This window comes from Bubalus kerabau, chromosome 20, assembly GCF_029407905.1.
Source record: "Bubalus kerabau isolate K-KA32 ecotype Philippines breed swamp buffalo chromosome 20, PCC_UOA_SB_1v2, whole genome shotgun sequence".
NCBI classification, from domain to species: domain Eukaryota; kingdom Metazoa; phylum Chordata; class Mammalia; order Artiodactyla; family Bovidae; genus Bubalus; species Bubalus kerabau.
Genome location: NC_073643.1, coordinates 27703628 through 27726328, shown reverse-complemented (window position 1 = coordinate 27726328; position 22701 = coordinate 27703628). Strand labels below are relative to the sequence as shown.

The 22701-nt window shown below is 40.9% G+C and overlaps 1 protein-coding gene across 8 annotated transcripts in view; it reads left to right on the top strand.

Annotated features, from left to right (window-relative positions):
* CHL1 (cell adhesion molecule L1 like) overlaps positions 1-22701 on the top strand; it is a 224720-nt gene that overhangs the window by 165742 nt on the left and 36277 nt on the right. For all 8 annotated transcript variants that reach the window (XM_055557736.1, XM_055557738.1, XM_055557739.1 and 5 more), the window contains 5 exons: positions 3586-3717; positions 12371-12511; positions 13175-13286; positions 15082-15248; positions 19984-20149. In XM_055557736.1, coding sequence (XP_055413711.1) covers positions 3586-3717; positions 12371-12511; positions 13175-13286; positions 15082-15248; positions 19984-20149 — 718 coding nt within the window. The remainder of the gene's footprint in view (positions 1-3585; positions 3718-12370; positions 12512-13174; positions 13287-15081; positions 15249-19983; positions 20150-22701) is intronic.

Below are 22701 nucleotides of genomic sequence, written 5' to 3'. Positions count from 1 at the left end.
AGGCCTGGCATGGTGCAATTCATGGGGCTGCAAAGAGTCGGACATGACTGAGCGACTGTACTGAACTGAACTGAAGAACAGGCCTGAAGTCCCTTTCAAATCGCATGACCAAACATACCTTTGCTCAGGACTAGCTTACTTCTCTAGGATAAACAGGGATGAGAAGCATAAAAACAAATGTCTAAGCATTTATAAAGAAAGCTTATCAGAAAGGGTTCAGGTGAAGTTTAGCAGGGGCTTCCCAAGTAGCTCAGCCATAAAGAATCTGCCTGCCTGTGCAGGAGATGTGGGTTCAATCCCTGAGTTGGGAAGATTCCTGGAGAAGGAAAATGGCCTCTGCCTCCAATATTCTTGCCTGGAGAATTCCATGGACAGAAAAGTCTGGTGGGCTACAGTCCATGGGGTCGCAAAAGAGTCAGACACGACTGAGCAACTAAACAACAAGAACAAATTTGATTGATGATTTGTAGTGAGTGTGCACAGATGATAAATGTTGGAGAGCTTGGATCTGGAAGTACAAAATGAAAGTTGGTACAACTGTTTGGCCTTTGTTCCTGTGATCCAAATTAATGAAATATTAATGAGTTAGAAATAACTCCACAGTCACTTGGGGGTCTCAGCGCTTCTCACTCAGCAGGTCTGCTGGTCCATGGAATGGCAAGAACAGAAAGTGAGGCTTCTTTTACTGGTGACCCTGGGCACGTTGAATGACTTCTCCAGAGCTCAGTTCTCCATCTGTAAGATTAAATGGTTGATTAAGACGGTCATTTAAGCACCTTTTACCTAAGATCTGACAGTGTGTGTGTGTGTGCAGGCTCAGTCACTGGGTACTGTCTGGCTCTTGCGACCCCATAGACTGTAGCCCACCAGGCTCTTCTGTCCATGGGATTTCCCAGGCAAGATTACTGGAGTGGGTTGCCCTTTCCTTCTCCAGGGGATCTTCCTGACCCAGGGGCTGAAGCTGCATCTCCTGCATCGGCAGGAGTTTTCTTTACCACCGCATCAGCCGGGAAGCTATATCTAACAGTAGTGTATCTTAATGCTGGTACCAAAGGATTAATGAAATTTGTAGGATGAGAATAGACATAGAAATCTTGGTTTTATTACTCAGAAAGATGTAGAGAAGGGTCGTCATTGCATGATACCCTTTATTATTTGTATTGAGATATAATTGACATATTACCTCATTAGTTTCAGTTATCCAATATAATGACTCAATATCGGCTTGTGTTGTAAAGCAATCACCACATGTAATGTAGTTTACATCCATCACTACATAGTTACACTTTTTTTCTGATGAGAACTTTTCAGATACATTCTTAGCAACTTGCAAATAGGTAATACAGCATTATTCATAAATTATAGCCATCAGGTTGTATAGTGCATGGCCATGATTTCTTTTATTTTTACATGTTCTAAAAGCAGTAGTCTTAGTTTTCCACTGTAAATAAGAAATCTTTCATGGTTTTTCTGTAACTCAAGTGTTTTATTTTACAATGTATATGAAAAGATCAGAAGAAAGTAACAATGATGTAAAAATGTAGACATACACACGGAAGTAAAACTCTTCACCTTGAAAGCTCATAGGCAGTTTATAATTTGGACTGCTGCATTTTAAACTATATGAATAAATATTTACATAATGTAGATTATGAACACACATATTTAACTTGGAACTTAACAAGTCTGTATCCTGTCGAATAATTACAAAGGCATGTCTCTTGCTCAGACTTGAACTTGCCAGGGATATTTGTAGTTCTTTGTTTTTCCTGGTGAGTTTATAGACATGTTTCTCCACATAATCCTCCTTTTCCTCCTTTGTTTTGTAACAAATTCTTCAAATGACACTTTTGTTTTACACATATATGTATGTTAAATTTGACTAAATATGTAAATCCAAAACTGTCTTGGGAGAAATAACCAAGCAACACTTGATGGGAATTACTACCTGCAGGTATTGTGCAATTTTCTCTGAAATCAAATTATCTAAACCATCCATACTTTAATATGAATCTTTTATTCACTCCTGACACAGTAATATACTTAAGGTGACAAAACATGACAGTGATGTTTGCACTTAAAGAAAAATGTCTCCTTCTCTACTGAAATACCACTTAGCATTATAATATTGGCGTATTAGGACATGGAAAGACGCTAGTAATTTGAGTATATCTTTTCCTCCATTGTTTTGAGGGCAAAATGGTAAATGTTGCTTTTAGGATTCCTTCTCCTACCCCTCCTTGCAAAAAGAATTTATCTAGGAAGTAATGTTTTCCAAATGCCTAAGATGGACTTTGGGATATGGACATATAAAATGCTATAAAGTCATTAATTGAGAAATATTTAAAATAATGGCTGAATGTTTTAATTTCATTAAAAATTGTTTCAAAATATGTTACTTGAAAATCAGCCATTTTGGATGTTTTGCTTCAGCCTGAAGTAAGCTGTGGTCAGCACTCAGTAAACTTCACCCTTCCTTCATTTTTCTGTAATGAGATAGATACTGCTGTAGCTAGATAAAATTGAATGTATATAACTCTTTTTAGTGTGTTGATTTTACTATACATGCTAAGATTCCAGATTACAACACACACACTCATAAAAACGCATGCCCACACACAAACCCCATTCCAGGCAAATAACAATGCCTATCTTACCTTAGAGAAGACTTAATGTGAAACACTTTGTTGTGTCTGCCATCTGCTGGTGCATAGTGGAAATGCAACCATTAACATTTCTCAGTTCAGTTCAGTCGCTTAGTCCTGTCCAACTCTTTGCGACCCCATGACTTGTAGCACACCAGGCCTCCCTGTCCATCACCGACACCCGGAGTTCACCCAAACTCATGTCCATCGAGTCGGTGATGCCATCCAGCCATCTCATCCTCTGTCGTCCCCTTCTCCTCCTGCCCCCAATCCCTCCCAGCATCAGAGTCTTTTCCAATGAGTCAACTCTTCGCATGAGGTGGCCGAAGTATTGGATTTCAGCTTTAGCATCAGTCCTTCCAAAGAACACCCAGGACTGATCTCCTTTAGAATGAACTGGCTGGATCTCCTTGCAGTCCAAGGGACTCTCAAGAGTCTTCTCCAACACCACAGTTCAAAAGCATCAATTCTTCTGCACTCAGCTTTCTTCACAGTCCAACTCTCACATCCATACATGACTACTGGAAAAACCATAGCCTTGACTAGACGGACCTTTGTTGGCAAAGTAATGTCTCTGCTTTTCAATATGCTATCTAGGTTGGTCATAACTTTCCTTCCAAGGAGTAAGCATCTTTTAATTTCATGGCTGCAGTCACCATCTACAGTGATTTTGGAGCCCAAAAAATAAAGTCTGCCACTGTTTCCCCATCTATTTGCCATGAAGTGATGGGACCAGATGCCATGATCTTCGTTTTCTGAATGTTGAGCTTTAAGCCAACTTTTTCACTCTCCACTTTCACTTTCATCAAGAGGCTTTTGAGTTCCTCTTCACTTCCTGTCATAAGGGTGATGTCATCTGCATATCTGAGGTTATTGATATAACACTTCTGGACCTTCTGAAATAGATAAAACACTGATGAGCTCTTCCCTTTATTTCCAGAGCCCCCTCGCTGGACCAAGAAACCTCAGAGTGGTGTATACAGCACTGGCAGCAGCGGCATCCTGCTGTGTGAGGCTGAAGGAGAGCCTGAACCCACGATCAAGTGGAGAGTCAATGGCTTACCAATTGAGAGTAAGTGCAAACCCCAATTATGAGGCGATGCTGAAGGCAGTGTTTGGCTGGGACACTTAATGATTAGACACCCTTGTTATGGCTAAAGTGGAGTTGGTAAGTGGTCCTTACTGTCAGACAGATCTAACGAGAGAATCCAGAATTGCATCTTTCAAAGTAATTCTATTTATGCTTACATTTATGGAAAAGCCATAAATACTATTTGTTTGGCCATTATATTAGTTATAAATAAGACAGTTGAATGACATAGAGGATACATCCAAGGAGGAAGTTTTCTCTGCCTGAGAAGGAACAGGCACAGGGACCCAGTGGTTGAGGGTACAGCTGAAATTCAGGACTTGCCTTGGATTCAGGCAACAGTAACTCCTCACTGGGTTCCGCTCTTTACGAAGACCCGTTCTGGCACACCTGTGTCCATAATCTGAGAAATCCACAGGGCCAAAGAGACTTGCAAAGCCTGAACCTGGCTCACTTCAGGTTCTCAACCAAGCTTGAGTCCCCAAGACCAGAAGAATCCCCTGTGCAGTCAGTCAGCTCTGAGCCCTTCCCAGGTGGGCTTGGCATGGAAAAGCAGAGATGGGCCGAATCTCCCCACTCTACCATGTTCTAGCCTAGGGCTCCAAGAACTCCCAAATCCTCAATTTGAACCTAGAGCTCTGGTCATTTTGAATGTCTTTGTAAAGGTTGAAGAACAGAACAAGTGTTGTTTGTCAGTTGATTAGCTTAATTTAGAGCATTTACAATATTGAGACATGTGTGTGATGCCTTTGTTAGTTCCTTTTGCCTTGGACCCACTCGTATCAGGGTGGGCATCCTAGTGACATGTGGATCTGGGGTCCCAACCAGGCTGTGCACTCAGGCTTGGGGAGATTGATCAGGCAACTCCAATACATCTCCTGAAACTTAAGTCTTTAATTACAAAATGGTGCTGATGGTAGTTGATTGTAATTGCGTGAGATCAACATAGTCTACCACCTAGGATAATGCTTCTCTGTAGAATATTGTGACAGTTTATAAACTGTGGATCCAGAGGGTCTGTGTGTGCATTCAGGCGCTAGCACTTACTGTCTGTGGGATTTGGTGTGTTACTGTGCTCCATAGCCGCTTCCCACCAGCTATCCATTTCACACATGGTAGTGTGTATGTAGTGTATTCTCTCAATTCATCCCACTATTACTGACCCTCTTTACACTTGTTTCACTGTCAGTAAATGAAGATGAAAATAGCGCTGACCACTGGGGTGTTATGTAGATTAAAGGAGGCACACATAGAGAACGCTTATCCCAGGCGCTCCCACACGAAGAATACTCCCCAAATACTGTTTAGTATTGTTTTCACATAGCAAATACTCAGGAAACCTTAGTGCTTATTACTATTATTTTTGAGAAGCACATCTGTTTTCTTTTTCTTTGTATGATCATAAGTACAGTGTCAGTGACAAGCAGATAAACTGACTGAACACATTTGACAGTGAGATTGAAAATTATAATAATTATTTAAAAATACCTATTACATAGGCTTGACTATTAATCTGGAATTGCTCAAATAACAGTATGGCCATATCTACTCTTTCAGAAAGTAACTAAACAAAATTGCTTTCAATTCTGCAATTGTTACAGCTTTCAATGTGCCTACTTATTTAAAATACAAATACTTTGGCAAAAGGCTGAACAGTTCTGAAAGTTATTTTTTCTTTCCTTTTTATATTGAGGTATGCTTTATATTAAATTCAGGTGTACAGCATCATAGTTTGATATTTATATACATTCCATAATGATCACACAATAAATCTAGTTAACATCTGTTACCTTACAGAGTTTTTCTTACAGAATTCTCTTACAGAATTTTTCTTCTTGAGATGAGAACTTTCATGATCTACCTCTTAGCATCTTTTTTTAAATTTTGTCCGTGCTGTGTGGCTTGTGAGATTTAATTCCCCAACCAGGGATCGAACCTGGACCCTTGTCAGTGAGAGATTGGAGATGTAACCACCAGACTTCTAGGAAATCCCCTATTAGCAACTATCTACTGGACCGCTAGGAAATTCCCCCTTCAGTTCAGTTCAGTTGCTCACTCATGTTACACTCTTTGTGACTCCATGGACTTCACGCATGTCAGGCTTCCCTGTTCATCACCAGCTCTCAGAGATTACTCAAAGTAATGTCCATCGAGTCAGTGATGCCATCCAACCATCTCATCCTCTGTCTCCCCTTCTTCTCCCTCCTTCAATCTTTCCAGGATCAGGATTTTTTCCAATGAGTTGGTTCTTTGCATCAGGTGGCCAAAGTATTGGAGTTTCAGCTTCAGCATCAGTCCTTCCAATGAATATTCAGGACTGATTCCCTTTAGGATTGACATTTTGGATTTCCTTGCAGTCCAAGGGACTCTCCAGAGTCTTCTCCAAGATCACAGTTTAAAAGCATCAATTCTTTTGCGCTCTGCTCTCTTTATAGTCCAACTCTCACATCTATCAGTTCAGTTCAGTTCAGTCGCTCAGTCATGTCCGACTCTTTGCGACCCCATGAATTGCAGCACGCCAGGCCTCCTTGTCCATCACCAAATCCTGGAGTTCACCCAGACTCACGTCCATCGAGTCAGTGATGCCATCCAGCCATCTCATCCTCTACCGTCCCCTTCTCCTCCTGACCCCAATCCCTCCCAGCATCAGAGTCTTTTCCAATGAGTCAAGTCTTCGCATGAGGTGGCCAAAGTACTGGAGTTTCAGCTTTAGCATCATTCCTTCCAAAGAAATCCCAGGGCTGATCTCCTTCAGAATGGACTGGCTGGATCTGCTTGCAGTCCAAGGGACTTGCAAGAGTCTTCTCCAACACCACAGTTCAAAAGCATCAGTTCTTCAGCACTCAGCCTTCTTCACAGTCCAACTCTCACATCCATACATGACCACTGGAAAAACCATAGCCTTGACTAGACGAACCTTTGTTGGCAAAGTAATGCCTCTGCTTTTGAATATGTTATCTAGGTTGGTCATAACTTTCTTCCAAGGAGTAAGCGTCTTTTAATTTCATGGCTGCAGTCACCATCTGCAGTGATTTTGGAGCCCCCAAAAATAAAGTCTGACACTGTTTCCACTGTTTCTCCATCTATTTCACATCTGTACATGACTACTAAAAAACCATAGCTTTGACTAGATGGACCTCTGTTGGCAAAGTAATGTCTCTGCTTTTCAGTACATTGTCTAGACTGGTCATAACTTTTAATCCAAGGAGGAAGCATCTTTTAATTTCATGGCTGCAGTTACCATCTGCAGTGATTTTGGAGCTCCCCAAATAAAGTCTGTAACGGTTTCCATTGTTTCCCCATCTATTTGCCATAACGTGATGGGATGCCATCATCTTAGTTTTCTGAATGTTGAGCTGTAAGCCAACTTTTTCACTCTCCTCTAGAGGCTCTTTAATTCTTCTTCGCTTTCTGCCATAAGAGTGGTGTCATCTGCATGTCTGAGGTTATTGATATTTCTCCCGGCAATCTTGATTCCAGATTGGGCTTCACCAGCCCGGCATTTTGCATGATGTACTCTGCATATAAGTTAAATAAGGGTGACAATATACAGCCTTGACATACTCCTTTCCCAATTTGGAACCAGTCTGTTGTTCCATGTCCAGTTCTAACTGTTGCTTCCTGACCTGCTTACACATTTCTCAGGAGGCTGGTCGGGTGGTCTGGTATTCCCATCTCTTGAAGCATTTTCCACAGTTTGTTGTGATTCACAAAGTCAAAGGCTTTGGAGTAGTCAATAAAGCAGAAGTAGATGTTTTTCTGGAACTCGCTTGCTTTTTCGATGATCCAACAGATGTTGGCAATTTGATCTCTGGTTCCTCTGCCTTTTCTAAACCCAGCTTAACATCTGGAAGTTCATGGTTCACACTGTTGAAGCCTGGCTTGGAGAATTTCAAGCATTACTTTGCTAGTGTGTGAGATGAGTGCAGTTGCATGGTAGTTTGAACATTCTTTGACATTGCCTTTTTTTGGGATTGGCATGAAAACTAACCTTTTCCAGTCCTGTGGCCACTGCTGAGTTTTCCAAATTTGCTGGCATATTCAGTGCAGCACTTTCACAGCATCATCTTTCAAGATTTGAAATAGCTCAACTGGAATTCCATCACCTCCACTAGCTTTGTTCATAGTGATGCCTCCTAAGGCACACTTGACTTCTCATTCCAGGATATCTAGCTCTAGGTGAGTGATCACACCATTGTGATTATCTGGGTCGTGAAGATCTTTTTTGTACAGTTCTTCTGGGTATTCTTGCCACCTCTTCTTAATATCTTCTGTTAGGTCCATACCTTTTCTGTCCTTTATTGTGCCCATCTTTGCATGAAATGTTCCCTTGATCTCTAGTTTTCTTGAAGAGATCTCTAGTCTTTCCCATTCTGTTGTGTTCCTCTATTTCTTTGCATTGATCACTGAGGAAGGCTCTCTTATCTCTTCTTGCTATTCTTTGGAACTCTGCATTCAAATGGGTATATCTTTCCTTTTCTCCTTTGCCTTTAGCTTTACTTCTCTTCTCAGCTATTTATAAGGGCTCCTCAGACAACCATTTTGCCTTTTTGCATTTCTTTTTCTTGGGATGGTCTTCATCCCTCCCTCCTGTACAATGTCACAAACCTCCATCCATAGTTCACCAGGCACTCTATCTATCAGATCTAGTCCTTTAAATCTATTTCTCATTTCCACTGTATAATCATAAGGGATTTGATTTAGGTCATACCTGAATGGTCTAGTGGTTTTCCCTACTTTCTTCAATTTAAGTCTGCATTTGGCAATAAGGAGTTCATGATCTGAGCCACAAGGGGGTAGATGTAAGAGAAGTCCAGAACCTAGAGTTGCTATCAGATTTTAGGATAATACCAATAAGACCCTTATGGTTATTTACTTTTGAGTAGAGATTTGAAAGAGGTGAGTGATGTTGACATGCCAGTACCAGTGAAAGAGCTTCCAGGGTGGAGAAGTCAGTACGTGTAGAGACCCGAGATGTGTTTGGAGTGTTGAGGAAAAGCAGGGACCGCAGTGTAGCTAGGCTGAGTGAGTGAGGAGGCCATGCTGAGAGAGTCTAGTCTGGAGGTGCTGGGGCCATGTTGCATGTAAAGGGAAAGGTCCCAAAGGGACTCGGAATATTATTGTGAATCAGATATGCAGCTCTTGAAGTATTTAGCACAGAATAGTGACAGGCTCTAATTTATTAACAAAGACTTTGTCTGGACTCTGAATGGAGAAGCAGTTGTAGGACTCCAAGTAAGAGCTGCCTTGAAGATACTGGGCCCTTGGGCTAGGTTGGTGGTAGTAACGGTTAGGTTATGGATTTATATCCACAGTTCGGCTAACAGGTTTGTTGGTGGATGACTGCACGATCACTGAAAATAAACTAACACGAGAGAGCATGGCTGAGAAAGGGCAGAGCTGGAACCAAAGCCTCAACCTCATCCTTGGAGCCCATGCTCCATGTTCCTTACACAGCTTTCCTTGTTCCCCTGCCAACTGGTCATTACCATTTTTAACTGGGATGCCTGATGACTATGGGATTACTGAAGGGTTTGGAATCTCTGTAAGCATCTATTTTTAGCAATTCCTTATCCTTTATATGTAATGTTTTTAAATCAAATCAAAATGATTACTATTATTGATTGCAAGCCTAACCTTCTTCAAATGCTTTGCATCCAATATTTCTGGGCCTTAAAGAGAGAGATTTTTAAATTTTATTCTCCAGTTTGTAAATATGTCAAATGAGGCCCAGAGAGATTGCATTACATACTTGAGGACACACCCCAAGTGAATTTAGAGCCATAAATGGAACTGAAATGAAAAAGTCCAGAGCTGAAGCTTCTCCCCCTATATGGCATTTTTGCCCTTTGAACTGATCAAAGACAACCTGAGTCAGGAAGAGTGGTTTTTATTTGATAAATAACTTGAGTTTTTAGAATTCTGGGAGCTCCCGGTAGCCTGTTTGCCACAAGTACTCCACAGTTTCCATACCTATCCCAGAAGGCAGCTTTGAGCAGAGTTTGTCACTCAAACATGAGGCCAGAGTTTCATTCTTCTTTTTGTAGTGCAGTGTAGACTCAGAATTTACCATGGGGCAGATAGTATAAGGAGAACTGAACAGGCTGAAGTTTTTAAAACTTGATGTACAGTGTGAGGCTGCAGAATGAGATCAGAGACTTGATTCTGTGTAGCCTTGAAAACTTAGAAGCGCTGCTCATCCTGATGATTCTTGAAAGATACACTGTCCTACAGGACTCGATCAAATTTCTATTGTTGCTATAACAAATGACCACAATTTTAGTAGCTTAAAACAGTATACATTTTTTAAAGTTTTATTTATTTTAATTGGAGGATAATTTACAATGTTGAGATGGCCTCCGCCATCCAGCAACATGAGTTGGCCACAGGCATATATGTGTCCCCTCCCTCCGGAACCCTTCTTCCACCTCCCTCCCCACCCTTCCTCCAGGTTGTCACAGAGCACTGGATTTGGGTTCCCCGTGTCATACATCAAACAGTAGTAGACATTTATTACTTCACAATCCTGTTGGAAGCCCAATGCAAGTCTCCCTCGGCTAAAACCAAGGTGTGTTCGGTGCTGTGGTTCTTTCTGTGGGCAAGGGGAAACTCTTTTCTTGACTTGTCCAGCTCCTACGTGGTACCCACTTTCCTTCAGTCACAGCTGCCTTCCTCCAAACTTCTAATCAGCAATGCTACATCTCTCCGATCATTTTTTCATAATCACTTCTCCCTTTGATTGGTCACAGCTGGGAAAGGTTCTCTGATTATAAAGAGCCATGTCATTCCATTGGGCCACCTTGGAGAATCCAGGATAACTGTCCAATCTTGAGTGCTTGACCTTAGGCACATGTGCAAAGTTCCTTTTGCCACAAAAAGGAAACTGTTCACAAGTTGTAGAGATGAGTCTATGGCCATCTTTCAGGGGCTCAGTATTCTGCCTACCCCAGGGACCTTCCAGGGATAAAATGCCATACAACAAAACTGTTTTTCAGTCTTCCCAAAAAATGTTCACTGACTGTATCCTCCACTATGGCTACTTTTCAGGCACCAGGGACATAGTGATTGAAACTCTAGGGCACACAAGATCTTGCTCCCACAGAGCTCCCAGTCAAGTGTAAAAATATATTCCTTTCTCACTTCCAAAGGGACAAATGATGCCTAAGAAAAAGCTTCTATTTTATTATTCAGTGTTTTCTATAACCCCATACTTAGTATAGTGAGACTATTTTCTATAATGGAGACACCATGAGAAAAGAAAAAAAGTACTGGAATATAACTGCTTGACAATGCTGGGTTGATTGCTGTACAATGAAGGGAGTCAGCCATATGCATACATATATCTCATCCTTCTTGGACCTCTCCCACCTGTCTCACCCCTCTAGGTCATCATAGAGCACTGAGCTGAGCTTCCTCTGCTTTATGGCAGCTTCCTGCTAGCTATCTATTTTACACATGGTAGTGTATATATATCAGTCCCAATCTACCAGTCTGGCCCACCCTTCTCATCCCTCCCCGTGTCCACATGTATTACTTCTCTACAGCTACATCTGTATTCCCATATGGAAATAAGTTCATCTGTACCATTTTTCTAGATTCCACATATATGCATTAGTATATGGTACTAGCTTTAAAAATTAATTAGATATATTACTAACTTTGTAATGTCATTTAAATGAAAAATTTTACTGTATGTACTCCTTTTTTTTTTTTTTTCATATGTACTCCTTATTCAACATTCCTAGCTAATATATTTTTTTTCTTCCCATTGCTTCTGTCAAGTGTCCGAGCAAGACATGTGATTTGGCACATGGCCAGTTGTTGTGGTATTTTCTGAAGTACAGTCCCCCTGGCCTGCTCAGCAGCCATGTTGGTGCTGATCTAGCAGGTTCTGAGCAGAGTTAATGAGATAGCACATGTGGCATATCCAGCAGAGTTCCTTGGCCCTTAATTAAAGTAGCATAAATGTTAGATTTTCTCATTTCCAAAAGATATTTCCAGAATTATACTTGGATCACCAATGGGATAGGGATTTATTGCCAAGAAAGGAGAAAAAAGCTGGCCTGTGCTCTCAAGAAGAATTTAGTCTTCTGGGAAAGTGAAATACATGAACTATTTGTCTGAAGTGGTTAAATAGCAAAGGAAGGCAATTGAAACCAATGATGTAGATCGGGAAATTGCAGAAGGGCAGGAAAGCGAAACAAAGGAACAACATGCAAAGGGGGAAAACAGCAGCCAATATTGGTGGATTGGGGGATCCCGCTGTGTTGATCATCTGGTTATGCTGGGCAGTAGCTGGACCTCAATTTATAAGAGTAAGTGAGATTCAGTTCCCAGTGGGATTTCAGTGCTAAACAGAAAATCTGGAATCTTGTAGGTATGGAGAGACTTTGGGCTAGAGAGCAACAGATATGTTGGCCATAAATACTCATTTGGAGGAAGACTGAAACTGCAGAAGGGCTTGAAAGAAAACTCCATGGTTCATGTCAAGAAATTCTAAAGAATTGGCTTTGATGAACTATTCACCCTAAATTGGTCTTAAAATATAAATACTGTATGACACGTTTAATGAACGGCATATAAATATTTCAGGTTCTACTTTTTATCAAGCTGACATTTTTTTCATCTCTTGTAGGAAATCCATATTCTGGCGATGTCATCTCTCCCGGGGAAATCAGTTTTACCAACGTACAACCAAATCACACCGCTGTGTACCAGTGTGAAGCTTCAAATGTCCATGGCACTATCCTTGCCAATGCCAACATCGATGTTGTAGGTAAGCATGCGTGCTCAGTCACTTGAGTCATGTCCTACTCTTTGTGACCCTATGGACTGTAGGGAAGCATACACGGGAGCTAGCTAGCTGTCTGCTCTTATCGTCAGGAAAAGGTTCAAGGTCATACTCACAAGTCGACTGAATTCTCAGCACATGGAAACATGGTGGAGGGAGTTCCCTGATGGTCCAGTGTTGGGACTCAGGACCTTCACTGCCATGACCCCCAGTTCAATTCTTAGTCACGGAACCAAGATCCTACAAACCATGCAGCATAGCCAAAAAAAAAAAAAAAAAAAATGCGGGGGGTGGAGGGGATCAGTATACCTTTTGCCTTACATTTGAGTATTAGACCCCATACCAAACTTCCAGAAAGGTACTGCATTGGGATACTTCCTAATTCAGGAATGTATGCTGTGATTGGAGAAGGAAATGGCAACCCACTCCAGTATTCTTGCCTGGAAAATCCCACAGACAGAGGAGCCCGGGCCTGATGGGCTACAGTCCATGGGGTCGCAAAGAATCAGACACAATAGTGACTAAACAACAATGCTGTGCTACTCGGCTGTTTTCCATTTTTATTAATATGACTAGGATAGTGAAAAAAATTAACTTTCTTGTATTATTTCTTACACAAAAGTTTAAAATTGTATTATTTTCACATAGATGTTCGTCCATTGATACAAACGGCAGATGAAGAAAATTATGCTACAGTGGTTGGATACAGTGCTTTCTTACATTGTGAGTTCTTTGCTTCACCCGAGGCAATAGTGTCCTGGTAAGCTGTTACACAGTTTTCTTAAGAGAACATCAGTTATAAATTTCCATGTTCCTCCATCCACCGTTTGACAGGCTGCACTGTGTCAGTGTTATTACATGTAGCAAGTGCCTCTGAGAAATAAAGTAGCAAATCTACTTTCCTACCTCTCCTGGAACTATTGACTAGATCTGGATTCTCCCACATGGGGGAATATGGAGAGCCGTTTTTGCTTACAAAGGAAAGCAAAGCACTGAAGCAATGATGAAGACAATTTTACAAGTAGATTTAGGTTTTCATTATGAGTGCATCTAAGTCATGCATTGTTGTTTTGGTTTGGATATTATCTACATTATTATTAAGCCTGCATTTCATTACAAATGCCTGTGTTTAAAACATTTTCAACGTGTATTTTGAATTTTAGTTTCAGTTTATAGGTTGGGATAGTAACTCCAGACACATCGTTGTGTTGATCTACCACATTTGCTCCTTCTCTAGGAAAGCTTGCTTAAATGGATCTTAAATAATTTCCCCCAGTGCTCTGCGGGGCTGAGATTAGAGTGAGGTGAGCAGGGCAATATCCTACAATTTATAGGACCAGATTCTGTCTTTATTTAAAAGGTAGCTATTTTGTTCATCGTGGATTATTTTTTTGCGTTGTTTTTGATTTGTGCAAATATCTCATTAAAATATTATGTAACTTGGGAATTCCCTGGTTGTCCAGTGATTTTTCCAAAGACAGGGAATCCCTGTCCCAGGACGGGGTGCAGATTTGATCCGTGGTTGGGGAAACAAAATGCCACATGCCCTGCAGCCAAAAAACCACAATATTAAACAGAAGCGATATTGTAACAAATTCAATTAAGACTTTAGAAATGGTCCACATCAAAAACAAAAGGAAAAATACTTTGAAAAAAGTATTTATCTGGATTACTGAGATTTGGGGTGGGGGTGGGGGCAACCCTTAAATTTTGTCTCTTAAGCAAGTGCCTCCCTTGCCTTACCCTAGTCCAACCCTCTAACATCTCGTCTGAGTAGCAGCCAGAATTTGTCCTTCGGCTGTTTTCTTTCCAGCAGCCTCTTATTGTGAAATGTAGAAGGTGAATCAAGTTGTGGCAGAAAAAAGCTTGGAAAATGGATGAATGTTGGAGAAAATGACTTTGGGTTGATAAGGGTAAATGTAATCCATGTCCACAGGACAGGGATGTCTTCCTGGCCTATAATATTTCTGAATGACCAGTGTTCCCTCTGGACAGCCGGAGGTTCAGAAGGTTCATTATCTCTTTCAATTACTAGCTTTCCCATTTAGTACCCTGCAGCAATGATTAACTAAAGAGTTCACCATCAATAAGGCAGAAACAATTTATTAAACTCTGAGGACAGATGCAAAGTGGTACTGAGAGCTATTATAAATACATCAGAGGCACAGAGCTCAGACTCAAATTTCCTCCAGTTACAGTCTATTCGGGCAGGTAAGATATACACTTATCACCTATTACCAAAAAAAAAAAAAAAAAAAAAAATTGTAAGGACTTCCCTGGTGGTCCAGTGGTTGAGATCTGTGCTCCCAATGCAGGGGCCCCAGGTTCAATGCCTGGTCAGGGAACTAGATCCCACGTGCCACAACTGAGACCCAGCAACCCAGTATAACCAAATACATAATATTTTAAAGAATTGTTAAGTATAATGGAAAATTCTGTAAGGTTTTCTAAGTTTGTGAAGAAGGGATAAGATTGAATGACACCAGTGGCCAGTTTGAAAAAAAAGATACAATTCAATCATAGCCCGAATTAATTCATGCTTTCTATGTCCATAGGCAGAAAGTGGAAGAAGCAAAACCTCTCGACGGCAGAAGGTATCATGTCCATGAGAATGGCACATTACAGATCACTGAGACCACAGAAGAAGATGCTGGTTCCTACTCTTGTTGGGTAGAAAATGCTAAAGGAAAAACAGCAGTCACAGCCAATCTGGATATCAGAAGTAATTTTATTTTGATTTTACTTTGCATAAACTGTCACACAGCTTCAGTTTTCCATTTTCCCTAGATCAGATTTCATCTAAAAGACCATCACAAGAATTAGAGGCTATGTCAGTGATGTGTCCATAGCTTTATACAATTATAAGAGAGAGCTAGGTGTTCTTGGTGATGGATGACCAGCAACACTTTAAAATCCACTATTTTGGTATATTTCTGTAACTGTTTTTTTCAATAACCAACTCAATGAAATGTCATCAGTATTCAACTCTTAGAACTAAAAATTTCACAAATAAATTCATAAGGGATCTGTTTTGTAAAGACTAGGGCATGACAGGAGAAGGCAATGGCACCCCACTCTAGTACTCTTGCCTGGAAAATCCCATGGACAGGGGAGCCTGGTAGGCTGTGGTCCATGGGGTCGCTGAGAGTTGGACATGACTGAGCGACTTCACTTTCACTTTCCACTTTCATGCATTGGAGAAGGAAATGGCAACCCACTCCAGTGTTCTTGCCTGGAGAATCCCAGGGACTGGGGAGCCTGGTGGGCTGCCATCTATGGGGTCGCACAGAGTCAGACACGACTGAAGCGACTTAGCAGCAGCAGCAGGGCATGACAGAATGGCAAAGGTTTTCGTCCTGGTTTTAAATCATAAACAGCTTTGTGTTTTTTCTCTTGTCCAAGCAGCCTATTTTATTTCTAAGTGCTCACAAAAGTATGTGCCAAAATATATCAGTGTCCCAAAGAGGAGCATCTCTGCACCTAGACTCAGGCTAATTGGAACCCAGACCCACAGGCATCATCAATATTTTGATTTTAAAATTGCTCAGAGAACCCTTTTCTGGAAAACAGGAGAACAGTGGCTCAATGGTAAAGAATCTGCTGCCAGTGGAGGAGATACAGGAGACGTGGGTTTGATCCCTGAGTTGGGAAGATCCCCTGGAGGTGGAAATGGCAAACCACTACAGTATTCTTGGCTGGAGAATTCCATGGACAGAGGAACCTGGCAGGCTACAATCCATGGGGTCACGAAGAGTCAGACACGACTGAGCTCGCACATACGTGTGTGTAGTAAATGTAGGGAGGGCTTGTGTTTCTTGTGGCAGCTCACTGTCATGACCAGCTACCAACTCTACTTAGGTGACAGGGTGCAATTCGTGTAATCACCTGTGTTAAGTGTTACCTTAGCATTTTTCTCTCTCTCTCACACACACACTCCTTTCCTTTTCTTATTCTGTCTTTGCTTCTTTGCTGTCTTATATTTTCTTACCTTTTCATTTTGTATTTTGTTTTCTATTTATTATAGCCAATTAACAAACAATGTTGTGATAATTTCAGATGAATAGTGGAGGGAGTAAGCCATACATATACATGTATCCATTCTCCTCCAAATTCCCTCCCATCTAGACTGCCATATAACATTGAGCAGAGTTCCCTGTGCTATACAGTCGGTCCTTGTTGATTACCCATTTTAAATATAGCAGTGTGTACATGTCCACCCCAAATTCCATAACTACGCCCCCATCCTTCCCGCCGGCAGCCATAGACTCATTCTCTAAGTCTGTGAGTCTGTTTCTGTTTTGTAAGTTCCTTTGTGTCATTTGTTTTTAGATTCCACATATAAGGGGTGTCACACGATACTTCTCCTTCTCTGTCTGACTGGTTTCACTTAGTATGACACTCTCGGTCCATCCGTATCTTATATTCTTTTATTCTTTCCTTGTATTTTTTTTTTCTGTACCCAAAATTACCCAACCTGCCAACCCCATGGACTATATTTTTCAGGAACATTAATATTCTGTGATGTCAACTTATATTGGGTGTCTCTCTGCATTTTCAAATGATACATGTAATTTTTAAAATACTCTGATAATGTCAATGAAGATGATTCTTTTTATACTTTATTTGTTGTTGTTGTTAAGTCACTAAGTTGTGTCCAATTCTTTTGCAATCCCATGGACTGTAGCCTGCCTGGGTCCTCTGTCCATGGGATTTCCCAAGCAAGGATATGGGAGTGGGTAACCATTTCCTCCTCCAGGAGATCTTCCCAACTGACAGATCAAACCTGCATCTCCTGCATTGCAGGCAGATTCTTTACCACTGAACCTGGGGAGCCCTTTATACATTATAAAACCAACATGAATCAAAGTTGAGCAGCTCTGCCAGGTGAAAGGTAATGAGAGTGAAGTCTGGAATCCAAATAAACCTTGACCTCCCTACTGCCCAACACAGTGCTTGGCCCAAAGTGGACCTTGAAACTGCTAGTGGCCAGAGAGAAGGCCAAGTTCATAAACTTTTGATCTGCTCTAACGTCCATTGTATATGTAAGAGGTATATAGGAACCATATCCATGAGAGTTAAGGGCATATTTTTTTTAACCCAACAACAATTTAAAAGCATCATGATAAAGTGGGCTTTATCCCAGGGACACACAATTCTTCAATATAAGCAAGTCAGTCAGTGTAATACACCACATTAAGGGTGTAATTGTTACAAATGAAAAAAGAATGTCAGGAATGGAGTTGATTAAGAGGCTATACAGCAGAGTGATTAAAAGCATGAGGGTTTTTTTTTTTCTCCTATTCTCAATTCATCCCACCTTCATCTTCTCCCACACAGTCCAAAAGTCTGTTCTTCACATCTTTGTCTCTTTTGATGCCTTGCATATGGGATCATGTTACCATCTTTCTAAATTCCATATATATATGCGTTAATATACTATATTGTTTCTCTTTCTGACTTACTTCACTCTGTATAATAGACTCCAGTTTCATCAACCTCATTATAAGATTCCATTGTGTATATGTACAGCTTCCTTATCCATTCGTCTGCCGATGGACATCTAGGTTGCTTCCATGTCCTAGCTATTGTAAATGGTGGTGCAATGAACATTGGGGTACATGTGTCTCTTTCAATTCTGGTTTCCTTGGTGTGTATGCCCAGCATTGGATTTCTGGGTCATATGTCAGTTCAATTTCCATTTTTTAAAGGAATCTCCACACTGTTCTCCATAGTGGCTGTACCAGTTTGCATTCCCACCTACAATGTAAGAGGGTTCCCTTTTCTCCACACCCTCCCCAGCATTTATGGTTTGTAGACTTTTTGATGGTGGCCATCCTGATTGGTATGAGATGATACCTCATTGTGATTTTGAATTGTATTTCTCTAATAATGAATGATGTTGAGCATCTTTTCATGTGTTTATTAGCCATGAAAGCATGAGTTTTGGTCTCTTCCAGTCTTGAGTTCAAATTATAGTTCAGTCCCTTACTAATTAGAAAATATTAGTATCATTACTTAATTTCATTTTAGCCTTTATCTTCTCTGTAAGGCAGAGATATTTTCACAGAATTGTTATAAAGTGTCACAATGAATGTGAACCTTAGAGTCTTGTTAAACAAGTGCTTATCAAACAGTACTGGTTATCATTCAATAGATTCCTGACTTTCGAATTAGGAATAGGATGTTTAGTAACTTACTTGGAATTAATTCAGTTTGATAATCTCTTCAAATGTTGTGCTTGGGATATCAAATAATTAATATTAATAACACTTACACATTTTAATCAGCTTTTTGAGTAACATATAGATAGCAAATACTAGGGCATGATAGTGAAATTGGAAGTCAGCTTCTGAGAAGCTTAGCAAGTACCACATTCTGGTAAAATATATCTGTCTTATTATGGTCCTCAGGAGTAAGGATTATATGTTTGAAACAATTATAATAAAACATTTTTCAAAATAGCCATGGCACCAATGTTTGAGCTTTATAGTATTGATATTACTAGTTTATTTTCAAAATGTGACTCACTGTAACTCATGCACAAATACGTATTGAGTACCTACTGTATACAGGCTCCCTTCTGGGTTCTGTAAACACTTGAATGTAATAACAAATTAGACACAGCCTCTGCCTTCATGGGGCTTATGTTCACATTCCACACCTTCATGTAATTAGTTCATCTGTGCATAGGCTGCACCATTTAACCTCAGGTTTGAGCTAATAATAAGCATGATAATAGGAAATTATTTTATTTTCTTCTTTTATTTATAGTATTTTTATCACATATCCAGAGCACTAGCAGGAGAATTTATATTATTTTCAACATTTAGATGCATTTGCTTCTTTACTTTCTTCTTCTTCCCTTTGTGTAGGAAGTAGAAAGGGATAGTGCTATTAATTAGTACTTCCACTGAGATGCCCTGGCCGGGATGGAACAAAATTAGTAATGACATGTGATGTTAAGAAATGACAGTGTGATAAATAGTGCTTGAAGATTTGACAATAATTGTTGACCATTTTGGTTGAATAAATGACAGGCACTTGACAATAATCCCACCGCTGCCAACTTGTTGATAACTTAAGTGTTCACTGAGAGTTCGGTTGGTAAAGAATCCCCCTGCAATACAGGAGACCCTGGTTCAATTCCTGGGTCAGGAAGATCCCTGGAGAAGGGAGAGGCTACCCACTCCAGTTTTCTTGGGCTTCCCTTGTGGCTCACCTGGTGAAGAATCTGCCTACAATGTGGGAGACCTGGGTTCGATCCCTGGGTTGGGAAGATCCCCTGGAGAAGGGAAAGGCTACCCACTCCAGTATTCTGGCCTGGAGAATTCCATGGATTGTATAGTCCATGGGGTTGCAAAGAGTCAGACATGACTGTGATCGACTTTTACTTTCACTTTGACAATAAAGTAAGCTCTTCTGTACTTCTGACTGGTATCTTTGTTTTATAAAAACAGATGCTACAAGCCTTAGAGTTTCTCCCAAGAATCCTCGGGTCCCCAAATCACATACACTGGAATTACACTGTGAGAGCAACTGTGACTCACATCTGAAATACAGTTTGAAGTTGTCCTGGAGTAAAGACGGAGAAGCCTTTGAGATTAACGGCACCGAGGATGGCAGGTAGGTAAACCATTACCGTATCTCATGATATTGGCTTGGGATTAAACCTTGAGTTTTAAAGAAAATTAGTGGTAAAAGAATTTACACTGCATTGATATAAAAACTGATTATTGCATTTCAGTCTTTAAGGCAGTATTTAAAAGGTCATATAATGTACTTCTTTCACTTTGCCCTCAATCATTGGTCTTTTCATTTTTGCTAGCTGTTTTTCATATAAGAGATTCCCTGGTGGCTCAGACGGTAAAGCATCTGTCTACACTGTGGGAGACCTGGGTTCAATCCCTGGGTCTGGAAGATCTGGAGAGGGAAATGGCAACCCACTCCAGTGTTCTTGCCTGGAAAATCCCATGAATGGAGGAGCCTGGTAGGCTACAGTCCATGGGGTTGCAAGGAGTCGCACTTGACTGAGCGACTTCATTTTCATATAATGTGTACCATTCTGTAAGGGCAGGAAACAAGTATTCCTGTTATTTGAGGAATACTTGTACACGGGCTTGGGTGCTCACCAAGCCACGGCAAGACTGGAGGAGTTAGGCCTAAGGGCGCTGCTTCCTGAGCCTTTGATTCTCAGCGGTGTGGTCCTGCAGCTGCAGTTCACATGCTGATACTGCCGCTACCTTCACTGCCCCCTCAGCCCACTGGCGCTCCTGGTGACTCCAGCACCGACAGTTCTGACATGTGCCAGAGTCGCTGTCCGCTCACAGGGCTCTGGTAGCTCAGACAGCAAAGAATCTGCCTGCGACGCAGGAGACCTGGGTTCGATCCCTGGGTCAGGAAGATTCCCCTGAGAAGGGACTGGCAACCCACTCCAGTATTCTTGCCTGGAGAATCCCATGGACAGAGGAGTCTGATGGACTGCAATCCATGGGGTCGAAAAGAGTCGGACACAACGGAGTGGCTCACACGGCCCCAGGGGAGGAGCTGGTGTCCTGTCCCTTCTCCCTCCCAGTCTCACAGGAGTCTATTGCATGGGCAGAACCTAAATCATATCTTGAACCCTTCCCATTAGTTAAGTATGGACAAGTACATTTTTGAGCCGTCCACTTTCTTTGTAGAGAATATATACAAATAGAGAAGAAAATATAGACTAATGTATGAATAGATGCTGACTAGTTCTAAACATTATTAAGTACATCAAAGAAAATATTATTTACTGAATACATATGCTGTCTTTTGAAAGCAGAGGACAATTCTCCTTCCTTTTGCATTGTTGCTGAGTTAGGTATTAAACAGTGACCATGTTTGATCCAAGTCTCACCTGCAGGCTTATTTTGTTATCCATCATTCTGAATGTCTAAATCTGAAGATCCTTAGACAGGACTTGCTTTTCTACATGAGGTGGTGGAACTGTCATTATTAAGAGCGTGGGCTCTGGAGCCCAGAGGCCTGGCTTGGAATCCCAGCGTTGTCGCTTACTGGGTTTGTGACCTTAGACAAAGTGCCTAACTTTTTCTGTATTTTTAAAATTTTTATTGAAGGAAAATTTCTACAGCGTTATTTTCTGCTATACAGCAAAGCGAATCAGCCATCCAATTACATATATCCCATTTTTATTTTTTATTTCCTTCCCATTAGGTCACCACAGAGCAGTAAGTAGAGTTCCTGGTGCTGCACAGCAGGTTCTCATTAGTTATCTGTTTTACACATAGTACTGTATACACATTGGCCCCAATTCCCCAGTTCATCCCACCACCATGCCACCTTTGTATCCATACATTTGTTCTCTACACCTGTCTCTATTTCTGTTTTGCAAATAGGTTCATCTATACCAAGTTTTTCTATATTCCACATATATGTGTTAGTATTTCTGATTACTTGACTCTGTATGAGAGTCTCTAGGTTCATCCACATCTCTGCAAATAGCACTGTTTCATTCCTATTTATGGCTGAGTTTATTCCACTGTGAATATGTGGCACATTTTCTGCATCCATTCCTCTGTCGGTGAACAGTAAGCTTGCTTCCATGTCCTAGCTGTTGTTAATAGTGCTGCAGTGAACATTGGGGTTCATGGAATATCTTTTGGAATTATGCTTTTCTCTGGGTTGCCTAACTTTTCTGTGCCTTAGTTTTATAATCTATAACATAGTTTAGTTCAAAAAAGTTTTTCAGGGTGAGTTCATCATAGGATTATTGTGCATTAACACCAAGTACTAGACTATACTCACTTCTCAGTCCAATTTAGCTGTGATGATTCATTCTACTCATTTCCCGAGTACTCGTGTCTCCTGTTACCTGGTTGTTCTCTTTTGGTATTTGTGAGTGTGTGTGCCACCTCTCTCTAAAGGTATTGATTGGTCTTAGCCTAGGTACTTAATTTATTCTATCGCAGCTCTTCTGTAAATGTAATGTTTGTGGAAAGACAGCATACATACCGCAACCAGTTGTCAGGGGAATAAAAGGAGAATAGCAATGATACCTTAAAGGCTACACATTGCAGCAGAGATCTTCAGCCTTTGGTTAGGTGTCAGTCGATTCATCAGCTGCTCAGATATCCCCAGATTCCCCCTCTGTTTTCACTACGGTCTAGTTATCTGGGATCCTCCATATAATC